This window comes from Acipenser ruthenus, chromosome 17 (assembly GCF_902713425.1).
Source record: "Acipenser ruthenus chromosome 17, fAciRut3.2 maternal haplotype, whole genome shotgun sequence".
NCBI classification, from domain to species: Eukaryota; Metazoa; Chordata; class Actinopteri; order Acipenseriformes; family Acipenseridae; genus Acipenser; species Acipenser ruthenus.
The window spans coordinates 12,021,250-12,033,551 of NC_081205.1; the positions used below are offsets into that span (position 1 = coordinate 12,021,250).

Consider the following 12,302-nt stretch of genomic DNA (forward strand, 5'->3'; position numbering starts at 1 on the left):
GTGTACTATTTAAAAGCTCTTGTGTATGTTGATGTAGCTAAACCTACATTTGGACAACTTTCCGTGAATTCTTGTTTTTTTGCCGCACCTTGCCAGTAAAATTAACTAAAAAGTACTGCATCAAAATCATAGCCTTATAACAAACTAATTAGACCAATGTCTGATCTGATTTTATTCATGTTTTCATCGTATAGCACAGATTCATAGAGGTGTTTTTTGTTAAGCTTTCATTTCAGTTAGAAGTTAAAATATTTACCCTTTGCAGGGATATGGAGGAATGCAGTACAGTGTGCATAGAGCTGATGCAGGCAGGGATATGGAGGAATCCAGTACAGTGTGCAGAGAGCTGATTCAGGCAGGGACATTGAGGATTGCAGTAAAGTGTGCACTGAGCTGATTCAGGCAGGGATATGAAGGAATGCAGTACAGTGTGCAGAGATCTGATTCAGGCAGGGATATGGAGGAATGCAGTACAGTGTGCAGAGAGCTGATTCAGGCAGGGATATGAAGGAATGCAGTACAATGTGCAGAGATCTGATTCAGGCAGGGATATGGAGGAATGCAGTACCGTGTGCAGAGCTGATTTAGGAAGCAATATGGAGGAATTCAATATAGTGTGCAGAGAGCTGATTCAGGCAGGGACATTGAGGATTGCAGTAAAGTGAGCACTGAGCTGATTCAGGCAGGGATATGAAGGAATGCAGTACAGTGTGCAGAGATCTGATTCAGGCAGGGATATGGAGGAATGCAGTACCGTGTGCAGAGCTGATTTAGGAAGCAATATGGAGGAATGCAGTACAGTGTGCAGAGAGCTGATTCAGACAGAGATATGGAGGAATGCAGTACCGTGTGCAGAGAGCTGATTCAGGCAGGGATATGGAGGAATGCAGTACAATGTGCAGTGCTGATTCAGGCAGGGATATAGAGGAATGCAGTACAGTGTGCAGAGCTGATTCAGGCAGGGATATGGAGGAATGCAGTACAGTGTGCAGAGCTGATTCAGGCAGGGATATGGAGGAATGCAGTACAGTGTGCAGGTAGCTGATTCAGGCAGGGATATGGAGGAATGCAGTACAGTGTGCAGAGCTGATTCAGGCAGGGATATGGAGGAATGCAGTACAGTGTGCAGGTAGCTGATTCAGGCAGGGATATGGAGGAATGCAGTACAGTGTGCAGAGCTGATTCAGGCAGGGATATAGAATGCAGTACAGTGTGCAGAGCTGATTCAGGCAGGGATATGGAGGAATGCAGTACAGTGTGCAGAGCTGTTTCAGGCAGGGATATAGAGGAATGCAGTACAGTGTGCAGAGCTGATTCAGGCAGGGATATGGAGGAATGCAGTACAGTGTGCAGAGCTGATTCAGGCAGGGATATGGAGGAATGCAGTACAGTGTGCAGGTAGCTGATTCAGGCAGGGATATGGAGGAAAGCAGTACAGTGTGCAGACCTAATTCAGGCAGGAAAATAGAGGAATGCAGTACAGTGTGCAGAGCTGATTCAGGCAGCGATATGGAGAAATGCAGTACAATGTGCAGAGATCTGATTCAGGCAGGGATATGGAGGAATGCAGTACAATGTGCAGAGAGCTGATTCAGGCTGGGATATGGAGGAATGCAGTACAGTGTGCAGAGTTGATTCAGGCAGGTATATGGAGGAATGCAGTACTGTGTGCAGAGCTGATTCAGGCAGCGATATGGAGGAATGCAGTACAATGTGCAGAGAGCTGATTCAGGCGGGGACATGGAGGAATGCAGTACAGTGTGGAGAGCTGTTTTAGGAAGCAATATGGTGGAATGCAGTACAGTGTGCAGAGAGCTGATTCAGACAGGGATATGGAGGAATGCAGTACCGTGTGCAGAGAGCTGATTCAGGCAGGGATATGAAGGAATGCATTACCGTGTACAGAGATCTGAATCATGCAGGGATATGGAGGAAGGCAGTACAGTGAGCAGAGAGCGGATTCAGGCAGGGATATGGAGGAATGTAGTACAGTGTGCAGAGAGCTGATTCAGGCAGTGATATGAAGGAATGCATTACCGTGTACAGAGAGCTGATTCATGCAGGGATATGGAGGAAGGCAGTACAGTGAGCAGAGAGCGGATTCAGGCAGGGATATGGAGAAATGCAGTACAGTGTGCAGAGAGCTGATTCAAGCAGGGATATGGAGGAATCCATTACAGTGTGCAGAGAGCTGATTCAAGCAGGGATATGGAGGAATGCAGTACAGTGTGCAGAGAGCGGATTCAGACAGGGATATGGAGGAATGCAGTACAGTGTGCAGAGATCTGATTCAGACAGCGATATGGAGGAATGCAGTACAGTGTGCAGAGAGCGGATTCAGACAGGGATATGGAGGAATGCAGTACAGTGTGCAAAGATCTGATTCAGGCAGGGATATGAAGAAATGCAGTACAGTGTGCAGAGCTGATTCATTCAGGGATATAGAGGAATGCACTACAATGTGCATAGCTGATTCGGGGAGGGATATGGAGGAATGCAGTAAAATGTGAAGAGCTGATTCAGGTAGGGATATGGAGGAATGCAGTACAGTGTGCAGTGCTGACTCAGGCAGGCATATGGAGAAATGCAGTACAGTGTGCAGTGAGCTGATTCAGGCAGGGATATGGAGGAATGCAGTACAGTGTGCAGAGAGCTGACCCAGGCAGGGATATGGAGGAATGCAGTACAGTGTGCAGAGAGCTGACCCAGGCTGGGAAATGGAGGAATGTAATACAGTGTGCAGGGAGCTGATTCAGGCACTTGGTTGATGGCAGGTGCTTCTGTCTGGCTCTGATTCCTTCAGGAAATTTGGAAATCAGCAGGAAGTTTATTTCTATGAATGTTCCACAATCTAGAGAATGCATACCATAGTTTATTTCTTGGCCAACCAATTGATCTTTTTTCATTTATATATTTTGGAAAAGTTCTTTTCTGTAAATTCATATTCACGCTTTTAAAAATATTAAGTTTCTGCTTGGTTCACACCAATACTACTGTGGTTAGCCGCTGCCATGGTGTATCGCCCCCTTGTGGAAAATATCTGAAGTTCTTCACCACTGCCTAGATCGAACTAAGGAGATCAAGAATCCACCAAATTGTCTAAAATATAACCTAAACGTATCAAATTAAAACAACAGCAGTAGAAACGCTTACAAAAAATAGAATAATAATAAAATGATGTATTTATTACAGTTAAGTGGCCGATACATAAATATGGTTTCCATGGTGTAATGGTTATCACTCATGACTTTCAATCCTGTGATCTGAGTTCAAATCCCCGTAGGACAATCATTTTAGCATTATTATTCTTAAGATATTAAAAAGTGTTTCATCGAGCTGACGTTTCTATAAGAACATAAGAACATAAGAAAGTTTACAAACGAGAGGAGGCCATTCAGCCCATCTTGCTCGTTTGGTTGTTAGTAGCTTAATGATCCCAGAATCTCATCAAGCAGCTTCTTGAAGCATCCCAGGGTTTCAGCTTCAACAACATTACAGGGGAGTTTGTGCCACACCCTCACAATTCTCTGTGTAAAAAATGCGCGTCCTATTTTCTGTTCTGAATGCCCCTTTATCTCATCTCCATTTGTGAGCCCTGGTCCTTGTTTCTTTTTTCAGGTCAAATAAGTCCCCTGGGTTGACATTGTCTATACCTTTTAGGATTTTGAATGTTTGAATCAGATCGCCGCGTAGTCTTCTTTGTTCAAGACTGTATAGATTCAATTCTTTTAGCCTGTCTGCATACGACATGCCTTTTAAACCCGGGATAATTTTGGTTGCTCTTCTTTGCACTCTTTCTAGAGCAGCAATATCATTTTTGTAACGAGGTGACCAGAACTGAACACAATATTCTAGGTGAGGTCTTACTAATGCATTGCAGAGTTTTAACATTACTTCCCTTGATTTAAATTCAACACTTCTCACAATATATCCGAGCATCTTGTTAGCCTTTTTTATAGCTTCCCCACATTGTCTAGATGAAGACATTTCTGAGTCAACATAAACTCCTAGGTCTTTTTCATAGTTCCCTTCTTCAATTTCACTATCTCCCATATGATATTTATAATGCACATTTTTATTGCCCGCATGCAATACTTTACACTTTTCTCTATTAAATTTCATTTGCCATGTGTCTGCCCAATTCTGAATGCTGTCTAGATCATTTTGAATGACCTTTGCTGCTTCAACAGTGTTTGCCACTCCTCCTATTTTTGTGTCGTCTGCAAATTTAACTTTTTGTTTGCTTACTATACCAGAATCTAAATCATTAATGTAGATCAGGAATAGCAGAGGACTTAATACTGATCCCTGTGGTACACCACTGGTTACCTCGCTCCATTTTGAGTTTCACATGGAGTTATATGGTAATCTTGGGTATTGGTGAAGGCGTGGTTGAGCTTTAATGTACACTTCCAATTTCCCTTTGCTAAAATAAATCCCTTTGAGAACGAAAACCAGCGGTCCAGAGAAGCTGCTTATCTGCCTTTTGTACGCATTAAAAAAATGTGAAACACGCACTCAGTTTACCATTACCATGTCAGGAGGCTACTTTGACACTGCTCAGCAAACAAGTAACCTAACTTTCCAACACCACAACCATTGTAAACACACAGCAATGTGCAGATGTATTTTAAGATGTTAATTTACAGTCCACTGTGCCAGCCAGTATTTTAGAGTCATACTGATCATGCCTCTTTCAACTGATCAACTCTTACACATGTGGTACATCCGAGTAACTATTTAGAAAACTATTCATAACTTCCAATTACCCAACCCAGCAAAACCAGCCGACAAATTAAAATAAACGAGGAGCAAACAACACTTTGTACAAGTCATTCATTTATTCTTTACAGATTGCTTCAATGCAGCCAGCCTTCATATCCTGGCATCACCTTCAATCAAACTCCTCGCGTCGGCTTCGCTTCACTGCAGTGTGCATTTTCTTTTGCTGCAGGCGTTCTCGGTTCATTTTGTCTATCCTGAAAAGAGAAACAATGTTAATTTGCTCTGGAGGCAAATTGTAAGGTTACGGCATCTCTGATCAAATAGTTTGTAAACATGAAGACAACTGGATATGGGAAAATGAGCATGAAGCTAATATCTGTTATCATCCAAAATCCAAGAAGTGACGCCAATATCACAACCCTCTTAGAGCAGAGTGCGGTTAGATTGTTTGCTACGGGAAGGATCAGCATCTGAAATAGTATAATTGAGGGCTAGTGCATTGCTGTGTCGTGGTACAAGGTAATGCTCCCAGTTTTAAATGAGCTCTTGGCAGCCCTGATCAGATCCTGGTGTCACAGGAAGATTACCTGTAGCGTCGGAGAGCCACGTCTTCTTGGGAAGGCTGCCTGTGTTTCACGCTGGCAGCAGCGATCATGTCTCGGATCTTCTGCAAACAGTCAGACAGATTGCGCATCTGGTACCGGCTCACTTCCGAGGTGACGATCAGCTCCCCACTTCTGTTTATTCGGTTTGTATGCTGAGATGCAAAATAAATCAATAAAAACATAACTAACAGGGTTTTAACAGCCAGTTCTGAGGCCTGACCTATTACATGTAGTGCTCAAAACAGTAGAACATATTAAAGTCCCTGATATTTATTTACTTACAAAAAAAAAGTATACACACCTCCTCAATTTTGTAAATGTCCCAGTGTCACGCAGCTGTGTACTATGTCACGCTGCTATCCCCTGATGTATGCAATTCGTGGTATTTTTTTGTAAGTAAAACTAAGGCTACGATTTTGTCACAGAGGTCATGGAAATCCTGAAAATCGTGAATTTGAATGTAGTCTTGGACGCCTGAAAATAGATGTGAAACACATTTGATGAGGCGCTTCCTTTATTTCCGTTAAAAAATGTACTGAAAATACTAATCTGTGTAGGTCAGCGAATGAGATAACTGAGCGAGCAAGTATGTAAATGGGTGACAGCTAAAAGAAAAACAATTGTGAGAGCTGTTTTCTGTAAAGAAAGAACAACAATGCATCGGAGAACAGAAGTTTTCCAACTTAGAGGCTCTTTTTACAACATTCTATTTCTGAATCGTGGAAAACTCGAAATCCTGGTTCACTCTAAAGTAACATTTAAACTTGCCAGCAGTCAAAAGCAAGTCTTTATATTATTGGTTCTGGTGTACTATTTAAATGCTCTTGTGTATGTTGATGTAGCTAAACCTACATTTGGACAACTTTCCGTGAATTCTTGTTTTTTTGCCGCACCTTGCCTGTAAAACGAATTAAAAAGTACTGCATCAAAATCATAGCCTTATAACAAACTAATTAGACCAATGTCTGACTTTATTCATGTTTTCATCGTATAGCACAGATTCATAGAGGTGTTTCTTGTTAAGCTTTCATTTCAGTTACAAGTTACAATATTTACCCTTTACACACCAGCTGTTAGTTAACTTTCACATTTCTTCAATGTTATTAGCAGTCAGCTCCAGTGAATATGTAATCTTAGTATTGATGTTACCTGAGAAATAATCTTTTGTCGCACATCTTCAGGAATCCAATCAGCTGTTTGTATGTGGAACCGGACTTCAGCTTGTGTGTTTACTAGAACAAAATGTGAAAAATGTACTAGAACACAACAGTAGCTGACTCTCTATAACCTGTGATGTTGTTGCCTGTCTAGTTAACTCTGTGGAGAATGCTTCCCCACAACAGTGCTCCTGATCACCGTGTACATTAAACATGCTTGTGAATATTTTAACAAAGACTTCCATTTCCATACCTTTATTAACATTCTGGCCCCCAGGGCCACTGCTTCGACAGTAGGTAATGGTGAGGCGATCTACACAAAAACAAAAGGTGCACGTCAGTAAACATGCTTCACAATAACATGCTTTATAAAAAGTAGTAATTCAATGCAACACTATTATGTCATAGCAGTGAAGGATGGGGGATTGTGATACAGTCTGAACGAAGACAAGCTTTTCCAAACTAGTCTGGACTTATTACAGTTTTTAAAGCTCTGGATTCCCGGATCCAAGTCATTGTAAACATATTCGGCTGCTTTCACAGCCCGATTAAAACCAATCTTGGACTGTGTAATGTTACCCTGGGAAAGGTAGTCCAAGATTAGTGCTAATTAAAACAATCGCAGTAGAAACGCTTACACACACAAACAAAAAAAAAAAAAAAAAAAAAAAAGCGAATAATAAAATGATGTATTTATTACAGTTACGTGGCCAAGGCGTAAATATGGGTTCCATGGTGTAATGATTAGCACTCTGGACGCTGAATCCAGCGATCCGAGTTCAAATCTCGGTGGGACCTTCGTTTTAGTGCATTATTATTCTTAAGTTATTAAAAAGTGTTTCATCGAACTGACGTTTCTCAGTTCGTTAAATACTGTTAAATTCACTGCAAAGTTGTGGGATGGCACCTTTTAGCCATAAAATCTAAAGTATAAAACCCTCAGAAATACTTTTATTTGCTTTTGTCTGCTTTTGCAACCTGTACTGAAAAATCCAAGGTGACCGTAAAAAGCTTGCAGAGTACAGTACAGGTAAAAAGGTAAAGCGTTAATAATTTTTTTTTGGGTTGCCTTTCATTCTGTATTTAGCGATAGTCAGGCACACAAATATGAACAAGAACGATAGGTTGCGGATGCAACCCCGGTTCCCTGAAAGAGAAAATAACCATCAACATGAGATATTGCCGTCAGGCAGCACCGGTAGGCTGAGCTTTTATAGCAAAGCTGCCGATAGGCCCCCACGCCAGCTGCAGTGTAAGCCCGCCCCCCTGGGAGCTTACTTAACTGCGCGCGCGGGGATGCACTTCCTCTTTTGCTCTTCAGGCCGTGAAGGCCTCCAGAGCGACCTCGCAGCTTGATGGTTATTTTCTCTTTCAGGGAACCGGGGTTGCATCCGCAACCTATCGTTCCCTTTCAAGTCGAAAATAACCATCAACATGGGATACAGTGAACCCTAGCTGTCGCGAGGGAGGATTCTCGGCAGTAGGACAGACTTACGTCATAACGCAACTGCGTAGGCAGTACATCTAGGCATATGCGGAGCTGCGCCTCAGCGTCTATGCTCGTAATGACACCTGTCTTAAAGGTGGAACAGTCAACACCATGCTATCAACCACTCTATACGTCCGCATCCTGAGGCGTCGTAGAGTGTAAAACAGATGCTCCAAACAGTGGAGCAGAGGAATCCAGTACATTTAACCTGTAAAACCTCATGAAAGTATGCGGCGTAGCCCAACTGGCTGCCGTGCAAATATCAGACACCGGCACCCCTCGAAAGAGGGCCCAGGATGTCGCCATACCTTTGGTAGAATGCGCCTTCAACTGCCCTAGTGGTGGAAGGCCTGCAGATTCATACGCTAATTTAATAGCATCCACTATCCAGTGGGAAAGGCGCTGTTTAGACAGCGGCTGACCCAAAGATCTAGAACCATGGCATATGAACAACTGTTCTGTCTGCCTCACAGTCTTTGTACGGTCAATATAACACCTCAATGCCCTCACGGGGCAGAGCATGTGTAACCGCTCTTCCTCTGGGGAAGAAAAAGGAGGAGGATGGAACGCCATCAACTCGACTGACTGGTTCATGTGGAACGGGGATATAACCTTTGGTAAAAAGGCCGGATTAGGGCGCATGGAGACCTTAGAACCGTCTCCTGCAAAACGAGTACAAGAAGGATGCACTGAAAGTGCATGTAACTCGCTCACGCGTTTTGCTGATACCACAGCCAGCAAAAATGCAGTCTTAATAGATATGAGCTTCATATCCACGCTGTGGAGAGGCTCAAACGGTGCCTTGGTAAGGGCTTCTAGCACCACATCAAGGCTCCACGACGGTAAACTGGTCGTTCTTGGAGGCCGCAAGCGTCTTGCGCCTTTCAGAAACTGAGATGCCAAAAAATGGCAACCAGGTGATAAACCGTCAATGCGTACATGACAAGCCGAAATGGCGGCTAAATACACTTTAAGTGTAGAAGGAGATTTCCCTTCATCCAGCAGTTTCTGCAGAAACTGCAATATTACTGCCATAGGACAGGAGACTGGGTCGTGGCTCTCAGCCAGACACCAACTCTGAAACAACTGCCACTTATACGCATACTGCGACCTAGTAGAGGACACTCTCGCACTCTGGATGGTCGATATAGATGCGCTCTACCACCCGAGGGTGAAGACGCCATTCGCCCACAAGAGGACCTCCTCTGGACAGGAGATCCGCTGCGTAATTGACTCTGCCCGGCAGATGAACTGCACGCAGAGAGGCTAAACGCGGTTGAGCCCAGAGCAACAGCCGCGTTACCATCCGGTGAAGACCGGTGGACCGCAATCCGCCCTGGCGATTGATATACACCACTACTGTGGTGTTGTCTGACCGCACTAACACGTGCTTGTCTAGAAGCACTGGCAAGAAGTGCCGAAGGGCGAGGTCCACTGCTCTGAGTTCCAGAGCGTTGATGTGGGCTGACCTCCAGGGTCCTGACCACACTCCACGGGTCCCTGTCCCGTTCCAGACTGCCCCCCAACCTTGGTTGGAAGCGTCGGTCGTGATAACTTCCCTTCGGAAGATGGGACCCAAGCGCACGCCCTGGCGGATGTTCGACTGAACTTTCCACCAGCGTAATGCTTCCCAGCAGGTTCGGGATACCCTCAACCTGCGGTGCTTGTCTCTCCGCGGGTGCAACGCGAAGGCATTGAACCAGGCCTGCAGAGGTCTCTGGTGTAGTAAGCCCAAAGGAAGGGCTTGCGAGGCGGCAGCCATCAACCCCAGCATGCGCTGACAGAGCTCCATGCTGACTGTTTCTCTCAACCTGAATAGGGAGAGACACCGCTCTAATGAGGCAACTCTTTGTGTCGATAGGGTCGCTGCCATGGACACTGAGTCCAGATGCAGACCCAAAAACTCGGTCTGTTGGCTGGGCACGAGGCGGCTCTTGTCTGGATTGACCTTCAGACCTAGCTGCTGAAGATGGTCTGTAACCATCACTGTGTGCTGTGCCAGCTGCTCCTTTGACTGCGCGCAGACGAGCCAGTCGTCCAGATAGTTCAGCAGTCGGACGCCTTGAGCCCGCAAAGGAGCTAAAATGGCGTCCATACACTTCGAAAAGGTTCGAGGAGCTAGAGACAGGCCGAATGGCAGGACGCAAAACTCGTAGACCCTGCTCTGGAATGCGAATCGTAGATACTTCGTGTGACCCGGATAGATGGGAACGTGAAAGTACGCATCTGTCAGATCTATGGTGGTAAACCAGTCGCCCTGCCGGACAGACTGGACAATGTGCCTGTGCGTGAGCATCTTGAACGACAACACCCGTAGGTATTTGTTCAGTACACGCAGGTCTAGAATAGGGCGGAGCCCGCCGTCCTTCTTTGGCACAAGGAAGTACTTGGAGTAGAACCCCTGGTCGGTCAGAGCAGGGTCTACTAGTTGAATGGCACGCTTCCTGAGCAATGCCTGTATTTCCACATTCAGAGCTGAGGACTGAACCACGTCCTTCACCACAGTTACCACCACCCCCCTGAAGGGGGGGGGGGTTTAACCGGAACTGAAGGGTGTACCCGGTGAGTATAGTTTTGCGCACCCAGATATCGCTGGTGCATTGTTGCCAAAACAGAAGCTGTGGAACAGTGTAGGGTTGGGCTAATGGCTGCCTGGTTTTCTCAGGGCTGCTTAGGCTTCGCTCGCTCACGAGGGGCCTGGCCAGAGCCACGAGGGCGTGGTCTGCCGCCTCCTCTAGGTCGCCACCCTGTGCGCTGCGGTCGTCCCCTTGGGATTTGGCCACGCGCTGCTGTATCCGCCGGGGAGGTCTTAGTACCCCCTGGACGGGGCTGGTGTTGCGGTGGTGTTCTACGCCACTGATGTTCTTGTGGGCGTTTGACCTGGAAAGGCCTACGCGGCCATATTGTAGCCAACTGCTGTGATGCCTCTCTAGCCTTAGCTGAGCTTTGCAGCATCTCTTCCACCGCTGTGCCAAATGTGTGCCCCGGTGTAATTGGGGCATCCAACAAGGGAGCTTTGTCATGCTCCTCGACTCTCGCCTGCGAGAGCCAGAGCTGTCGTCTGGCCACCACCAGAGACGCGATGCTCCTGCCCTGGGCCCGCGCGTTAAGCTGGGCTAGCTTGACCAGCAGCTGGGCAACTAGCCCCAACTCCACTCTCAGAGACACCGAAGGGTAGTCTGGGAGATCCTTTATTAGCGCAGCCTGATAAACTGAGAGGAGGCTGGCCAGATTGGACAGCCTAACTGCCTCTGTAGCCGCCGAATAGCCCCTCTTGAGGTGCACCTCAGTGATCCTGCACTGCTTGTTAGGGCAGGTGGGATCTTTCACCAACCCAGAGAGTGTTGGTGACTTCACCAACGCTGCGAACGCAGCGCCAACTGGCGGAAATGACGCCAGACCCGCTTCACTCGCACCTTGCATGGTAAAGGCAGCCGCCTTACGCGAGGTTGCCGGGGCGGAGGCTGGAGTCCCCCAAGTGGACTGCACCTCCTTAACAAAGTCTGGGAAGGCCGGAAGCATCCTAGACTGCTGGCCCTGTGCCAAAGGCGACTCAAAAAGAGAGCGCCTAGGTTCTTCAGTGGCAGGCCATTCTAAGCCCAGGTGGCGAGTCGCCCGCTCTACTAGGGACCATAAAGAGTCATCTACGCCTACCTCCATCTCAGACTCTGAGTGGTGGGACGTGAGCTCTGCCTCCACACTATCCTCTCCGTGGAGAGGCTCACCCTCTGATGCATCTCGAGAGATAGCATCCACGTCCCATGCGTCCTGTTGCGCAACTGGAACGGACAGGGGTTGTGGTAGGATGATCGGCTGGTTGACAGCTGGTCTGACTGGCTCCTCTGCGGCCCGAGCTGTGGCCAGGGACATGAGCAGCGATTGCTGCCCCATCATAAGGTCCATAAACTGAGACATCTTATTAGTAAGCTCAGTTACACCACCTCGCCTGTCGCGACGAGGAGAACGGGAACGTCCTCTCCTTTGGGGCGATCTAGAGCGGGATCTCGAGATCTGACGGGAGCGTTCGCCGCGAGGAGAAGGGCCTCGCCTTACAGAAAGGCTGTGGGAGCGGTCTCTCTTGCGCCTAACGTCAGGAGATCGTTGACCAGGGGTAACCTGGGAAGGCGAACTCCTGGAAAAAGGCAGCTTCGCTGGCGGGGAAGCCAAAGAAGGCTGCGGGGCGGAAAGGGTGTGTGACGACCCAGATGAAGGGGAGCGATCCCCGACTGCTCTCCTCGCCCTATGACGCAGAGTGCGCGTCTGAAAGCTTGCACATAACGTGCAAAAGGCTTTGTCTGCCAAAGCAGATGCCGCATGCTCCGGCCC

At 46.9% G+C, this 12,302-nt stretch overlaps 1 protein-coding gene and 1 non-coding gene across 2 annotated transcripts; one reads left to right on the forward strand and one right to left on the reverse strand.

The window, feature by feature from the left end:
* Positions 1–4,828: 4,828 nt before the first annotated feature.
* On the reverse strand, positions 4,829–6,792 carry LOC117423087 (large ribosomal subunit protein mL62-like; the record flags this gene model as incomplete). The annotated part of the gene is made up of 4 exons (XM_034928578.2): positions 4,829–4,979; positions 5,313–5,482; positions 6,480–6,562; positions 6,741–6,792. Coding segments are annotated over 4 exons (390 nt in total), but the record flags the coding sequence as incomplete, so codon positions are not given.
* Positions 6,793–7,213: 421 nt separating this feature from the next.
* On the forward strand, positions 7,214–7,285 carry trnaq-cug (transfer RNA glutamine (anticodon CUG)). The gene has a single exon. It is a non-coding gene; the product is annotated as a tRNA-Gln (tRNA).
* Positions 7,286–12,302: the final 5,017 nt, after the last annotated feature.